The sequence below is a fragment of the Psammomys obesus genome, unplaced genomic scaffold (genome assembly GCF_907164565.1).
Source record: "Psammomys obesus unplaced genomic scaffold, mPsaObe1.curated_primary_1811, whole genome shotgun sequence".
Taxonomy (NCBI): domain Eukaryota; kingdom Metazoa; phylum Chordata; class Mammalia; order Rodentia; family Muridae; genus Psammomys; species Psammomys obesus.
In genome coordinates, this window is record NW_026596040.1 from 5,901,176 (window position 1) to 5,916,946 (window position 15,771).

Here is a 15,771-nt window from a genome sequence, read left to right on the forward strand (position 1 = left end):
CCAGAGGAAATCTACATTTTTTTTTCTGATGGGCAAGACAACCAATCTGCCTACTTTTCCCTTCTCCTCTCACTTCTGAAGGGAGGTCAGTTAGAGAGAGGCAGGTCTAACTAGGAGATAGCATAGCTAGTATCACAGAGGAGCTCACACAGGATAGAAATGATCAACGTTAGGCAGGGTCCTCTCTTTAGCCTTCTGGGGATGGGTATCACGAAGATAGATCATTGTTTTACAAGTAGACATTATTGCTTAAACCTGATGGCTGGTCAGGATAGCAAGAGATGGAAACTCAAATGGTGTCGTCTAAGGAGTCTAGTGTGAGCCTGAACAACTGGTTCTGCGTGTGTGTCACCAGCACATATAAAAGTGAGCTGTGCCTCACGAGTTCAGTCTTAAAGCACCAGCTGAGCAATGCTCAGAGCAGACCTGTAACCGACTTACATCATCTTCAGCATGAAGATAGCCACGGTGGTGCCAATGCTTCTGACCCTGGCTCTCTATCTCACACAAGGTGAGCAATTTGCATACAACTCAAGTTTCTTGCCTCACATCTCAGAGCCTGGGAGACTTGTCTCACCCAACTCCACTTAGAAAATGTGTGTGTGTGTGTGTGTGTGTGTGTGTGTGTGTGTGTATCTTGAACCATCTTTAAAAACAGGAAGGGCTTGGAGAACAATTGAGCTTTTATTTTTAAGAGGCCCTCTTGATAATTTTATACTAATTCTGTAAAGTCAATAGATTAGTCTGTATCGTCCTTCACTAAGCGTCCAGTTTTTCCTACTTATAAGACGCCTAAAACTGGCCGGTATTTAATACATGTGTTTTGATATTATATGTACAAATGACTAGTAAAATAAATTAATATAGTATAAAATAAATTATATTGACTGTTCCTGCTTTAAAACAATATTGCCTTATATATAATTTTATCTTAAAATTCTTAAATATCTAAAATATCTTAAAAATGAATTTAAAACATTATTCCTGAAGGATAAAGTACTTTTGTGAGAACTAGAAAATAAATTTTCTAATTTGTGTTTGACTGCTAAGGCCACATGGGCTACAAAAATGTACCTTTCTCTGACAAGTGTATTTTAAAGCACAAAACCTCAGATATAAAGCTCTTGAGATCATTGTACACAAATGATGTCTAGTTGCCTAAAATAAATATGTAGTTAGAAATGTAGGTATTAGAGAGAAATTCAATGAGAGTACAATAGCCTGTGACTTTAATTAATCTTAATTTCAGACAGATCTCTGGTATTTGCATCTGTAATGAGGAAGTAGAGTCATCAGAATTCAGAAAATGAAATTATATATATGTACATATAGAGACATAAAATTTCAGCTTCATATTTCAGTGTTTTAAGTTATATTCAATTAGCATGATGTATTTGGCATATGCACTATGCTATCATCTATCAAGGGACAATGACATGTTTTATTTTGCGATGAGTTTTTGGGGAGGTAGATGGTCTGGTAGGGGTAGAAACCATGTTAGTATTATTTCAAAAAGTAAATTCAACTTCCTAAGTGATTAGGCCTTTGTGACCATCTCCTGGTACACTGCTTTCACTTGATTTGCCACCATAAATCTTAATACATTCATGATAATTTGTGGTTTTAAAATACATTGTCAGTAAAGCAATAAGTTCCCTTCATGAAGTGAATCATGTCTAATTTATTATATAGTTTACTTTCTCGTAACTTTGGTTTTTGCATTTCTGTCCCAGATGCCGCCAGTGGGAAAGAAAATCAGGTCAGTCTTGATTCTTCTCATTGAACTCATTCCAAGTTCCCTAAAGAAAAGTGATTTGTGGCCAACACCTTCGTGTTAATAACACAGAGAGCATACTGACAGGCACTAATAGCTTCTGTTAAAAACAGAGAAGCAAGTCCTTATCAAATATAATTGTTTCTCTCTATGTCTCTCTCCGTCTTTCCCTCTTTTTCTCTCAACATTGCTGAAATAGTGCCTTAAACCACCATAGAGAAATATAAAATCAACTACGCTAATCAAAATTACTATTGCTCCACTAAGCAGCTAAAAGCCAGGATACAACATAATATTTTCTGGTGATTGTCATACAAAGAAAGAGCTGCCTGTAGACAGTCCATAGTCAACGCACACACATGCAGACATGTGCATGCACAATTAAATAAATGTTTATTTAATAGCAATTATATTTCTAACCTTCTGAAGTGCCAGACCATTCTAAAGTAAACAAAAAGATATCAACTCGTAGCGCTCTGAAACGTTAGTTTTTGCAGCAGTAAGCAAAGGAATTAATAGATAAATTTCATAACTATATGGCACATTAATAATAGTGCTAAGAAGAAAAAGAGTAATATGCAGAATATTGCAGGAACTAAAGGTTGTCTCCACTTCTAAATGGGATAAACACACAAGAGTTTTCTCTATGAGAAAGCATGGGAAGAAGGATCAAAAACCAAGGGAGATCTTGATACTTTGTAGCAGCTCATGTAGAAGCAACTGTGAGGGCTGAGCCCTAGATGCAGGATGGTATTCAGCTAACTGTGATAGGCCAGGTATTGAGAAAAAAAATCTTCTTGTATAGAAACACATTTTATATCTGCTTGGAAGATAATTGCAAAGGCCATGTCTTTGTCGTGTACACATTTTATTTTATCCACAAGCCCTCTGCATTCCACTACTGTGTCGTTTAAATCAATATTGCATGTGTTGAAAATTTGATACATTTCTCAAAGGCCATGAACATTAAATAAATGAATAAATGAAGCAGCTTTTTTACACCAAACTTCTTTAAAATATGATTAAAGTATTTTCTTATTGTATCTTACTGTAACTGTTTTTCTAAAGAAATATTGTTATATAAATATTACAGAGTATTTTGCTGTGTCCTGTACTATTTGACCCAATTCTGGCTAATAAATGAGAATTCAAGAGAATATGGTAGCATCTGAATTTTAGAGAACTGGACACATGATGAAATCCCAGAGCACAGGCAGTGTTTGAAAATTTTGCACTGATTTTTTTTCATATCATTAAATTTTATTGTACTTAAAACTTTTTTCTTGAAAAACACAGGTTATATTTTTGAACTGGAACTTTTAAGGAATTACACATAATTGTGACATTTAGGAGTTCAACTGTGACGTTATAGGATCTAATCAAAACTGCTTTGAATTGATGCTGTCCTTTCATGATTTAACTAGTAAAATGATTTAGTTTCATTCTACTATTATCGTGAGTCTTTTTTTGTAAACATGTTGTCCAATATCTACCTCACAAGAGTTATGTTTTTATTGAAAAAAATTCTAGCCTTTCTGTTAGAAGTAAGGCTCTGCCGAAGCATTTACATTAGCCAATCTAGAAAGTAAGTTTCTATATTGGAAAAACCATCAAAGAATCAGACACCAGATCTCCAGGTGGCCAGCTGATAGTTTGTTCCATAAATTGCTACTTCTTCTCTCTGAGAGACAACTGGACAGTGATAATAACCAAAGATGTTTTAGCAACTCACCCTCAGCAAAATTCCCTGACAATGGCCTGGTCACTGATACCTTTTTTTACTTCTCACTAATCACTCTGTAGGTAGTTCCAGCTTCCAGACATATATAAAAAGGTGGATTAAATACAATGATACTCATTGCTCTCTATGAGCTACTCAGACTAGCATCTTTCCACTATTTGGCTAATGGATTATGGTATTGAATTTAACAAATATCAATAAAGAATGATTGTTGACAGACTAAATTATTATATAAGTTCTTTTTTTTTTGAGAGTCCATACACTCCTATGATCAATTTTTTGGGAGAGGTGTGTTTGATAGTTGGAACAAAAGCCTTATTACTTATATCCTGATCTAAGCACTCAGAACTAGGATTTTTTTTTTTTTTCAAAATCAAAAGAAAGCATCAACTTTAGATTTGGCTGGGTTGATCTAAGGGTCTACTAAGCTTTCTCGGTTGGTAGTGAAGGTAGCATTTTGAATCTCTGCTCACTTCCACAGACATGGACTGTTGCCCTTCAGTTATACTTCAGTCCCAAACAAAGGCAGAGTGACACAGAGAGCAAACCTAGAAGATCATAACATGTCTTTGAGGATGTTGCACAGATAAAAGTAATACTGGAGACTGTGCCAAATGGTAAACTGGGATTCGAAGTGTCTTGGTCTGTCCTAAGCCTTGGGGGAAAGAACCCTGAATCTTCAGTTCCATTAGTTCTGAAGCAAATCAGCCTCTGATATGAGGCCAATGGTGTGCCAAAGGTTCTGGGATTTGTCCAGAGAATTAATCTTTATACGAACTTGCTTTCCGCATATGAAGGAGCACTCTGTGAACATTAACAACTGCTAATATTCCTATGAGAAATTAAATATACATTTCAGAGTATGCGGTAGGACCTCTTAGCAGTGTCCATTGCTCCTTCACCTACCTACTCCCAGTTCTCTAGCAATCCTCTCTCATTCTAGTAGCTGTTACTCTTGTTTCACTGTGTGCTGGTATTCAATGGATGAGCTTAGCGTATTGTCGTTATTTTTGTAGTAGTAGTTGTTATATCCACTGTCACCATAACAATAGCAATAAAGGAAGAGCTTTCACTTATTAAATGTTCATGACGTGTCAAGGATTCTTTGAGGTCACTAGTGTCATCCCGGAAGATCACTAAGGAACATGTGTCTCCATACTCTTTTCTGTTTAATCAACTCTGTTAGATAAATGATTATCAAGTTGAGCTTACTGTCTCTAACAGTAAAGCTAGAGTCATGATTTTTGTGTTGTTTGAACTGTTGTTGACCCAATAGCTTCTTTACATGGGCATAGTGCTATTAAACAAAGTTGTTTGAGAAAATGCTTAAATGATACAACTATATCTTTTCCAGGACTCATGCACTGAATTTCGAGCATTGATGAAAAATGGGAAACTTTTGTGTTCCCATGGCAAGAAACATTCTGAAATCCTCAATGACATTGCTTTCCAAAATAAATGCATGTCATGCAAAATGATACTGTGAGTAAAATACTTTTGCTTCTGCAGGTTCAAATGACCAACTAGTCTCTGAAATAATGAGGGTATGGTCCATTTAATTTCCTCTTTCAATCCAATTTTTTTTAAACCTAAAAAAGTAAATATACATGCTGAGCAGGCCATTGTGACACCTTCTATCAGATAAAACTTGATCATTGCCACCAACTTAGATTTTAATGGGTTTTCCAATGCCTTTCAAGGAGCCTCATGCTAGTACCTTAACCAGCACTCTCGTCTTGTGGGGATGTGGTTCCACGTTCCACTTCCTGCTTCTAGATTAAAACAAAACAAAACAAAACTTATGAAAGTTAAATTCCATGGTCCTGTTAAGACTTGACTCAGCTGTAGATGAGAGGCAAAGAAGATTCCCCAAGAAGTAACCAGACTTGCCTGGTGACTTGCCAGACAGTAGAAAGATTTATGCAGAACGCACTTAGACTCTTGGGGTGCCGCGGGAGAATCTGCTGGGATTACACAAGGGTGCGGTAGACTAGAGATCTGACTGCAGCTTTCACTGCCATGCTCAGAAAGAATTAGTATACTGGAAATTTACCAGGCTGTTGCTCAATGCTTCAGCAATGATACAATATTTTTAACTTGATTTCTTTCTCTTCAGTGGCAAGCAGAATACAGTAGATGGTTTGATTAATTAGTTTTAAATTCTCAAAACAGAGCATTACAGTTCTTTTTCAGGATTCTTTTTGGGTATTTTTCCTAGTGTCAGGGATTGAACCTAGGGCTTCCTGGACACTAGGCAAGGACTATACCACTGACACACAGCTGTAGACCTCTAATATATTTTTTAACAGGGACCCCGCTTCAATTTCTGACTATTACCAAGACTCCAGCACTGTTATCACTGTTACCAAATGGCTTACCCACTTAAGACAATTATCCTTTTAATTGGTTTTTCAAGTCAAGATGGTATATGTCAAGGTTTTAATGTGGCATATTCAGTAACATTGATATAACAAAGCATTGAAAGTGTGCTTTACTTCTACTGATGAGACTGAAGAAAGAAGAAAATTGGCAGGACAGGACTTAGGGTGAGGGGAGAACATGAGTTGGAGTGATGTTTTCTCATTCGCTTGAAATCGGCATGAGAACCAGATAACGTTTGATTTACAACAAAGATTCATTCTTGGCATATACATGAAGCCAAATCTATGAATAGAATAATATTATTGACAAATAATTTTAAACAGGAGCAAAGGTCTGTAAGCAGAACAAGATGGTTTATTACTGAAGTCTCTTGTTAAATTGTTATTATTTTCTTTTTGTAACTGTGTCATAAAATAGTTGGCTTAGCTGGGAAGAGGGGGATTATAGACTGCTAGAGAGTAACCTTCCCATTGATAATGGACTGTCTGATTCAGTGTAAATAGTCTTTTAAATGTTGCAAATGACACAGACAGTGTTTAGATTGGCAAGAGAGTCTTCTTGCGTAGGAAATATTTGATGTCTGATATGTCTAAACACTAAGTTTCTTGCCTCTTCTAGTCCATATTTGAGACTTTTTTCCTTCATTGTGTGGATAGCTGAACAATTTTGGTCATCAGTAAAGGCTCTATTTTTCACTCTGGCATGTCAAAGTAGGCTCAAGAAAACAAAATGAACTCTACCATGTAAGTTTTTATTCCTAAAAGTTGGCAAGCAGTTCTAACTTCAAATTATATTATTGCTTTCTCTTGCTCAGGGAATTAGAAGCAACATTCAAGAAGAGGGCAAGGCATTTGTCAAGAGCCACCAGGGCCACTGTCCCAGCAAAGGTGAGACAATCTGGAGTCAACCAATTATGTTTGCTTCGGAGAGGATGCTGGACTCTATTTAGAATTATCTGTTTGTTTCCTAATTATGTGTTGTGAAGCCAACCACTTAGAAGGGTGGGAATGTGGCTTAGTCCAGGGGTGGGCTAAGTATCTGGTACAGCTTGTCCACAGGCCCAGCCCATGACCCATCTCTGAAAACACTGTCAGGTGCCGAGAGGTGGAGCAAGTCAGGTGGGTGAGCTTTCTGGGACTGTTTCTCTCACCTCCTGTTTGTCCAGTTCCTGTAAGAACATTTCTTGGAAGATAGAGATAATGCCACATTTCAGAACTCTTACCGTCTATGCAATTTTGGCAGTCTGTGTATCCCTGGGTGTCATTATTTTATCAACTAAATTTTTAAAAGCTAGCCATGGTGTTTAACCACATATATGGGCAGGCATTAGATCATTCTCTTTACCTTATCTTTTTCTGCTTTATTCCTTCTGATTTCTCTTGTATAACACCTGGAATGTTCATGTTGAGATTCAAGTTAACATTTTGCATGAGTTAGGTGTCCAGTGGTTAAAAGAAAAACGACTCATAAAACAACAGGGGAGAAAACAGACAATGAACGGATAAGGAGCATCGCACAGCCATTTCACTAGATCACTATATTTTATTATTTTAAAGAAATCTTTAAAATAAAATTTAAAAATATTACAAAATTAAAATAAAAACATTTCCACATAAATGAAAATGTCTGTCTTCCAGAACTTTGGCTATTACCACAAACCTGCCAATCACATCACGTCCAGATCCCCTATGCTATGTCTTACTTAGCTTCTTCGTTCTCTTCCTCCTCCTTTGACCCTGTTGTATAATTAAAATGATCAGTCAAGGTAGACACACCCTAATTACTCCTAGCATCCATGGTCTAGCTCTGCTACCATCTTTCTTGGCAGTGCAGCCCAGGAATGTCTGAGAACTTCAGCCTCCACCATAAACATAGTTGACTAAATTCTTCTCCTGGGCTCAGTCAGTCTCACTTTTAAAGCATTACCAGGTCAGCCACTCAACCTGCCAATACCTGCAAATCCTTTGTTCATAATTAAAGGGACCACCATTTAAGCTAGGAAGACTGGAAGGGTTTGGTTGTTACTTTGAAATCCAAGTTTCTCTTCTGAGACAAGGCCACTCTGCAAGAGCCTTTCTTGTTCCTGTTGTCTCCTTAGTTAAAACTCCAATGTCAACTAACAGTGTTCAAAAATATAAAACACAAGTAAATGAAAAAATATAAATATATATATTCACATACAAGCCACATACATTGGCATACAAATATAAAAACTACTAGTACCTGTATGTTTACATCTGTAAAATGAAATTTTCTAAATTTTAAGTGGGAATCTTAAGATTATAAAATGATGGTATTCTGTCTGCAATATTAATTCTCCTACCTTGATTATTAGGCTTGCAAATAACAGCTACTTGCATTTTCATAGCAGATATATCAGCCACTACAAATCATATAAAGCAAGATTTCAAAATTTAATTCAATCAAAAAAAGAGAAAGTGGAGCAAATATAAACTTTAGGGAATAATAACAACCATTCACCTCTGTAGCATATTGTATACTATGTAGAGTTTTTAAAACATGAATGATGAAAATGAAGACTATGAGTTTAATGTATAGGGAAAAATAAAATGTTCTTGTGTGTATACCGTTGTTCATTCTGGCTAGAAGATAATTGAAGTAGTTAGTTAAAATTAATTCAAAAATACCTAAACAATCATGTTAAAACTATAAAGGAAATAATAAGAAGAAACAAACGTAATTTCACTACAAATAAATTATTTTTTAAAATAAAGATTTTAGTATTTGGAGATTTAGCTGACAAAATATAAATAGAAGATTACGAAAGCAAATTAATTCTTGAATTATACAGGAATAAAAATAATGGAAAAAAAAGGAGAAAACTGCATCAAAACTTGAAAGACTTAGAGTCTTTCTGGAACAAGAGATGTAAAATAGGAATGCCAGACAAAAACAAAAAAAAAAAAAAAGAAAAGAAAGAAATATTCTTGGAAGTACTGTGACCTCCAATGTCTCATGAAAAGGCCTCTGACTTTCACGTTTACCTGCATTTACACATACATACACACACATCATATAACATCTCAGACATACATCACATCTGAAACACAGAAAATTAATAATAATTAAACACACAAATAACATTCAAGCCAGATGTAAGTCAACTAAAGGGCTTGAATCAGAAGGGACTCAGAGGGGCTGGAGAGATGGCTCAGTGGTTCTATTCCCCAAACCCAGTGGTTCACAACATTTGTAACTCCATTTCCAGGGGATCCAATATGCTCTTTTGGTTCTGTGGGTACCATTCATCCACATGATGCACAGATAAACATGCAGGCAAAACATTCATTCACATACAATAAAATAAACTACCTTCCAAAAAGTAGAAAGGCAATCAAAGCGAAGTCCAGGCACGGGACAATCTACAGGGCACTAATAGGAAAAAAAAAAAAAAAGCCCCAGTCTTCCACAGACTCTCAGAAAAGAAAGGACCGTTTCCCACCTCATTCTACAAGGTCAGCATTACTTTTAAAAATATTCAAAAGAAACAATTATAAACAGGAAGCTACTGACATGTTCAATGAAAATCAGGAAATCCTAACAAAATTGTATCAAGTGTCATCCACAAGCTTAGAAAGATTACAACAACCAGCAAGACGAAGCTAGTAAACACTCAAAGTTCACTTTACAGCAACAAAAAACTATTAGCTAGTCTATCATACCGTAGTGATAGACTATAAGACAAAAGCACGTAATAGACGTTGAAAGAGGGTTAGCAAAATCCAGCAGCTGAGAAAATAACTGTGTAAATAAAGGTTTACCGATGGAGAACAACTATTAAAAAAAAAAACAGTTGGCACCATGTTTAGAGATCAAAGAATAAATACTTTGTCCTTATAATTAAAGAGAGAAAAGAGTGGTTTATTCTTAATATTTTAATCAACATTGAGCTGGAACCTCTAGTCACTGTTAGACAAATTTATTTAAATAAATACACAGTTGTCAAAGAAAAAAACATATCTGTAACATATCTGCAGAATTGTGGTATAATAATATATGCATGTAAATTACAAAGTTCCCAAGGGGGAAAAACTGTTAGAACTAGTGAATGTGTGTAAAATTGAATCAATGTACAGGCTTATTTATAAAACCCAATTCTACTTACAATTAATTAGCAATTCAAGAAATAAATAATTAATTTAATTAATTGTAACATAAAATGTGTAAAGAGAAGTGTTTGGCTTATACTACAAAACATTGCAAAAAGAAATGGCAGATTTAAACACAGTCGTGTATTAGATGGACTCAGGAACTATGGGGCTCTACAAGACTATAATAAAGCTTAAAACCCCACTGTCTAGGGACCACATAGTCACCCTAGCATTGCAGCTCAGGATTATATTCATCCGTTTGTAGTGATACTGAGATAAACAAGCTTACTGCACTGCCAGCCATGTAAAGGTACGCACTGCACAGTAGTTGCTGAATGTTGCTAGTTTACATATTTAATATGCTTTCCATTTATTCCAGAAGTAACTCCACTTACAAAAACAGTTTAATGTAAAAGAGTGGCATGTGTCACAAGCCACACACTCATACATTTAATTCATTGTGTCTCTTGATTATATCATTTTATTTGCTTGTTTTTTTGTGTGTTTTTTCTTTTATTGAATTTTTTATTTTTTTTTACAGTTTATTCACTTTGTATCCCAGCTGTAGCCCCCTCCCTTATTCCCTCCCAACCCCATCCTCCCTCCCTCATCTCCTTCCATGCCCCTCTCCAAGTCCACTGATAGGGGAGGTCCTCCTCTTCCACCTGACCCTAGTTTATCAGATCTCATCAGGATTGGTTGCATTGTCCTCCTCTGTGGCCTAGCAAGGCTGTTTCCCTCCCAGGCAGAGGTGATCAAAAGAGCCACCCACTGAGTTCATGACAGAGACAGTCCCTGTTCCCATTAATAGGAAACCCACTTGGATACTGAGCTGCCATGGGCTATACCTGAGCAGAGGTTCTAGGTTATCCCTATGAATGGTCCTTGGTTGGAGTATGTCTCAGAAAAGACTCCTGGGCCCAGATTTTTTTGTTCTGTTACTCTCCTTGTGGAGCTCCTATTCCCTCCAGGTCTTTCTCTCTCCCCCTTCTTTCATAAGATTCCCTGCACTCTGCCCAAAGTTGGTTATGAGTCTCAGCATCTGCTTTGATACACTGCTGGGTAGAGTCTTTCAGCGACCTTCTGTGATAGATTCCTGTCCTGTTCCATTTTCTCCTTCTTCCAATGTCCATCCCATTTGTCTTTCTGAGTGAGGATTGATGAACTTACTCAGGGTCCTCCTCCTTCGCTTCTTTAGGTGTGCAGATTTTCATATGTTTATCCTATACTATATATCTAATATCCACTTATAAGTGAGTATATACTGTGTGTATCTTTCTTCTGATACCTCACTTAGGATGATCTTTCCTAGGTCCCACCATTTGCCTGCAAATTTCATGATTTCCATGTTTTTAATTGCTGAGTAGTAATCCATTGTGTAAATGTACCAAAATTTCTGTATCCATTCCTCCGTTGAGGGACATCTGGGTTGTTTCCAGGTTCTGGCTATTACGAATACACTGTTGTCAGAACAAAATGACAGCCTACAGACTGGGAAAGGATCTTCACCAACCCTATGTCTGACAGAGGGCTAATATCCAGAATATATAAAAAACTAAAGAAGTTAAACTGCAACAAATCAAGTAATCCAATTAAAAAATCAGGTACAGAGCTAAATAGAGAATTCTCTGTAGAGGAATGTAAAATGGCAGAGAAACACTTAAAGAAATGCTTAATGTCCTTAGCCATCAAAGAGATGCAAATCAAAATGACCCTGAGATTTCACCTTACACCCATCAGAATGGCTAAGATCAAAAACTCAAGTGACAGTGCATGCTGGAGAAAGGGGAACCTTCCTCCACTGCCGGTGGGAATGTAAACTTGCACAACCACTTTGGAAATCAATGTGTGCTTTCTCAGACAATTAGAAATAGTGCTACCTCAAGATCCAGCTCTACCACTGCTAGGCATATGTCCAAAAGATGCTCAAGTATACAGCAAGGACATTTTCTCAGCCATGCTTGTATCAGCTTTATTTGCTTGTTTTAATCTACTGTCAAAGGTGAATGTATGTGTGTGTGTGTTATGGTTTAGCATAGGTGAGTAGTCAGCCATGCTGTCTAAGCTTGTGAGATTACACTCTCCAATGATTTTACAATGATAAAATCATCCAAATGATGTATTTCTCAACACATGACCCCGTAATTAAATGATACATGGCTATGAAGTTTGAAGGTGAGATAACACATTCTCATTATCTGGAAAAGTCAATCTTGTCAAGAAGCTAGTTTTTTTTAAATCAACAAATTCAACATATATCATGTCAGAATATAGCTATTGTTATTTTAACATGGAAATTGTCTAGTTGATACAAGAAGTCATATAAAAGGATTGGATCATTTAATACATAAGTTCAAATTGAACTATAAATCTATAGTGTCAAACACTGCAAGATTTGTCAAGATCGTAGAATGGAACTTTGAATCTATGTCTTCATTATAAAATGATATGGTAAATGTAAATTCATGGTTAGAAGGATGGAATGTTCATAGTTAAGAAGGAACATAGATTTCTCCCTCTCCTTTTGTTAACCCACTTTTTATTTCATGCATACATTTACCACAGACCCCTATGAATGTAATCCTTGGAAGCACAAAGTCAGACATGTGACATGCATAGAAACATTTTACAATTGCTTTTAATAGTTTAAAATTCAGATCAATCCAAGATGTAAATGTTCAGAGGTGAGCTGATAAACAATTAAAATATATGCATGAAGTGGAGTATAAGTTGATAATGATAAGCACTGTGCAGCTGGCAGTGTTACAACGCAAATGAATAGAAAAAACAATTTGCAAAGTTAAAGGAGGTAGAATCAAACAATAATATTTAAGATTCTGTTTGTAGGGAATTTTCAGAAATGGCAAATTTAGTCAAAAAGTGGTTCTGCTGTTGCCCAAAGCAGGATCCAAGTGACAGGATTATATTACAATATAACCCAATACATATATAATGGGCCTAGGAAATCCTGAGGTAGAGAAATATTTCCAAACTGGATTCTGATGATATTTTACAATTCTGTAGATTTATTTAAAAATTGTGTTATATGGTTGAGTGAATTTTATGACATATAAATAATACCTCAATAAAATTATATATATATAGAGAAAGAGTAACTTGTAAATTATTGTTACACAAAGTTTTATACTACTTGAGAAAATATGATTGTAAACTATTTAGACTTAGTCATTGTATGGATATTTTCATGGATTAATATGTCAATTAGAAAATATTTATTTATATATTCATGTTTTTATTGCATCATTGTATTTGATATTTGTGTAGTCATATATGCACTTGGTTTTTCATATGTATTATCATTTAGATTTGATATGCCTTCATTATATTTATACCTGAATTTTTTATAGTTATTGCCTATTGTAGTTCAATATTTTTCTCTCTTTTAGCGTTCATACTAGAAATACCAACTGTTCATTAATGTTCTTTATTGTTTATATCTTTCATGGCATTCATATTTTATCTCTGTTCTTGTTTAATTTAATGTTTTGTTTTCTGGCAATTATATCAGTTGCTATTTTCTAAAACTTGTAAGTTACCATATGAAATGATATATTTTCAAACATATATGCCATTTTATTCTGTTCTTATCCTTTCCCTACTAGTGGTTCTCATGAAACCTTCACTTGCTTTTTATTCTTTTTTTAATTTAAATTATTTTTTTATAATTTATTCACTTTATATCTCTCTTCCTCATCTCCTACTGGTCCCACTCTCCATCCCTCTTCCCCCTATTCTCCTCCCCTGTTTATTTCTCAGAACTGTGGAGTTTCCCCTACCCTCTGACCCCAGACTATGAAGTCTCATTAGGACTGCTTGTGTCCTCCTCCTCTGTGCTCTGGCAATGATCCCCCGCCAGGGAAAAGTGATCAAAGAGCTGGCAACAGAGTTCATGTCTGAGACAAACCCTGCTCCCCTTACTAGGGAACCCACGTGGAGACTGAGCTGTGTATTGGCTACATCTGAGCAGAAGGTCTAGGGCCCCTTCAAGCGTGGTTGTTGGCTAGTGCTTTAGTCTCTGTAGGCCACCATGGGTCCAGATTTGTTGGCTCTGTTGGAGTTCTTCTTTTGGAGTTCTTGACCCTCTTGGCCCTTCTATTCCCCCACTCTTTCCTATGACTCCCTCGCTCTGCCCAGTGTTTGGCTGGGAGTCTCAGCATCTGCTTCAATGCCTTGCTGGGTGGAGTCTTTAAGAGAGGAAAGGATAGGAGCTCCACAAGGACCAAATATATCTGGGCACAGGGTCTTTTCTGAGACTGACATTCAACCAAGGACCATGTATGGATATAACCTAGAACTTCTGCTCAGATGTAGCCTATGGTAGCTCAGTAACCAATTGGTTTCCCATAGTGAGGGGAACAAGGACTATTTCTAACAGGAACTCAATGACTGGCTCTTTGGCCTCCCCACCCCCCAAGGGAGGAGCAGTCCTGTTAGGCCACAGAGGAGAGCTTTGCAGCCAGTCCTGAAGATACCTGATAAAACAGGATCAGATGAATGGGGAGGAGGTCCCCCCTATCAGTGGACTTGGCAAGGGGCACGGTGGAGAGGAGGGAGGGAGGGACTGGGAGGGAATGAGGGATCGGGACACAGCTGGGATACAGAGTTAATAAAATGTAACTGATAAGAAAAAAATAAAATTAAAAAAAAGAGAATGTTTATGGTAGGCTCCCATCCTGTTCCCTCTCTTCAACTACTTCCAGTGTCTATTCTATTTGCATTCTCCCTAGGGTCCTTCTTGTTATTTAACTTCATTAGGTTTGTGTATTGTAATATGTTTATATTGTATTAAATGGCTAATATCCTCTTAGAACTGAGTGTATTCCATGTGTGTCTTTCTTCAACCTTCACTTTCTATTTTTTTTATTAATCACAGTTTATTCACTTTGTATCCCCCCATAAGTCCCTCCCTCCTCCCCTCCCAGCCCCACCCTCCGTCCTCCTTCTTCTCGCTTGCCCCTCCCAAGTCCACTGATAGAGGAGGTCCTCCTCTCCTTCCTTCTGATCTTAGTCTATCAGATTCCATCAGGAATGGCTGCATTGTCATCTTCTGTGGCCTGGTAGGGCTGCTCTCCCCTCAGTGGGAGGTGATCAAAGAACAGGCCTATCAGATTATGTCAGAGGCAGTCCCTCTTCCCTTTACTCTGGAACCCACTTGGATACTACGCTGTCATGGGCTACATCTGTGCAGGGGTTCTAGGTTATCTCCATGCATGTTCCTTGGTTGGAATATGAGTCCCTGGAGAGACCCCTGTGTTCAAATTTTCTGGTTCTGTTGCTCTCCTTGTGGGGTTCCTGTCCTCTCCAGATTTTACTATTTCCCACTTCTTACTTAAGATTCCATGCACTTTGCCTATCAGTTGGCCTAAAGTCTCAGTGTCTGCTTTGATAGTCTGTAGGGCAGAGCCTTTCAGAGGCCCTCTGTGGCAGGTTTCTAGCTTGTTTCCTGTTTTCTTCTTTTTCTGATGTCCATCCTCTTTGCCTTTCGGGATGGGGGTTGAGCGTTTTAGTCAGCGTCCGCTCTCTTGATTAGTTTCTTTAGATGTTCAGGGTTTTAGTAGGTTTATCCTATGTTATATGTCTATATGAGTGAGTATATGCTGTGTGTCTTTCTGCTTTTTATGCCATGTGTACCATCATCGTATTATTATGTATAATTGTTATACTTTTTTGTAGTTCCCTTTTCCATCCTTTATATTGTCTTAATCGTTTCTCACATCTACTTTCAGTTTTCATCACACCCA

General features: G+C 36.9%; 1 protein-coding gene across 1 annotated transcript in view; it reads left to right on the plus strand.

Moving 5' to 3' along the window:
* The first annotated feature begins 453 nt into the window (after positions 1-453).
* Spink5 (serine peptidase inhibitor Kazal type 5) overlaps positions 454-15,771 on the plus strand; it is a 61,309-nt gene continuing 45,991 nt past the window's right edge. The window contains exons 1-4 of the mRNA XM_055622814.1: positions 454-511; positions 1,734-1,759; positions 4,870-4,997; positions 6,712-6,784. Of these exons, the coding sequence (XP_055478789.1) occupies positions 454-511; positions 1,734-1,759; positions 4,870-4,997; positions 6,712-6,784 (285 nt within the window). The remainder of the gene's footprint in view (positions 512-1,733; positions 1,760-4,869; positions 4,998-6,711; positions 6,785-15,771) is intronic.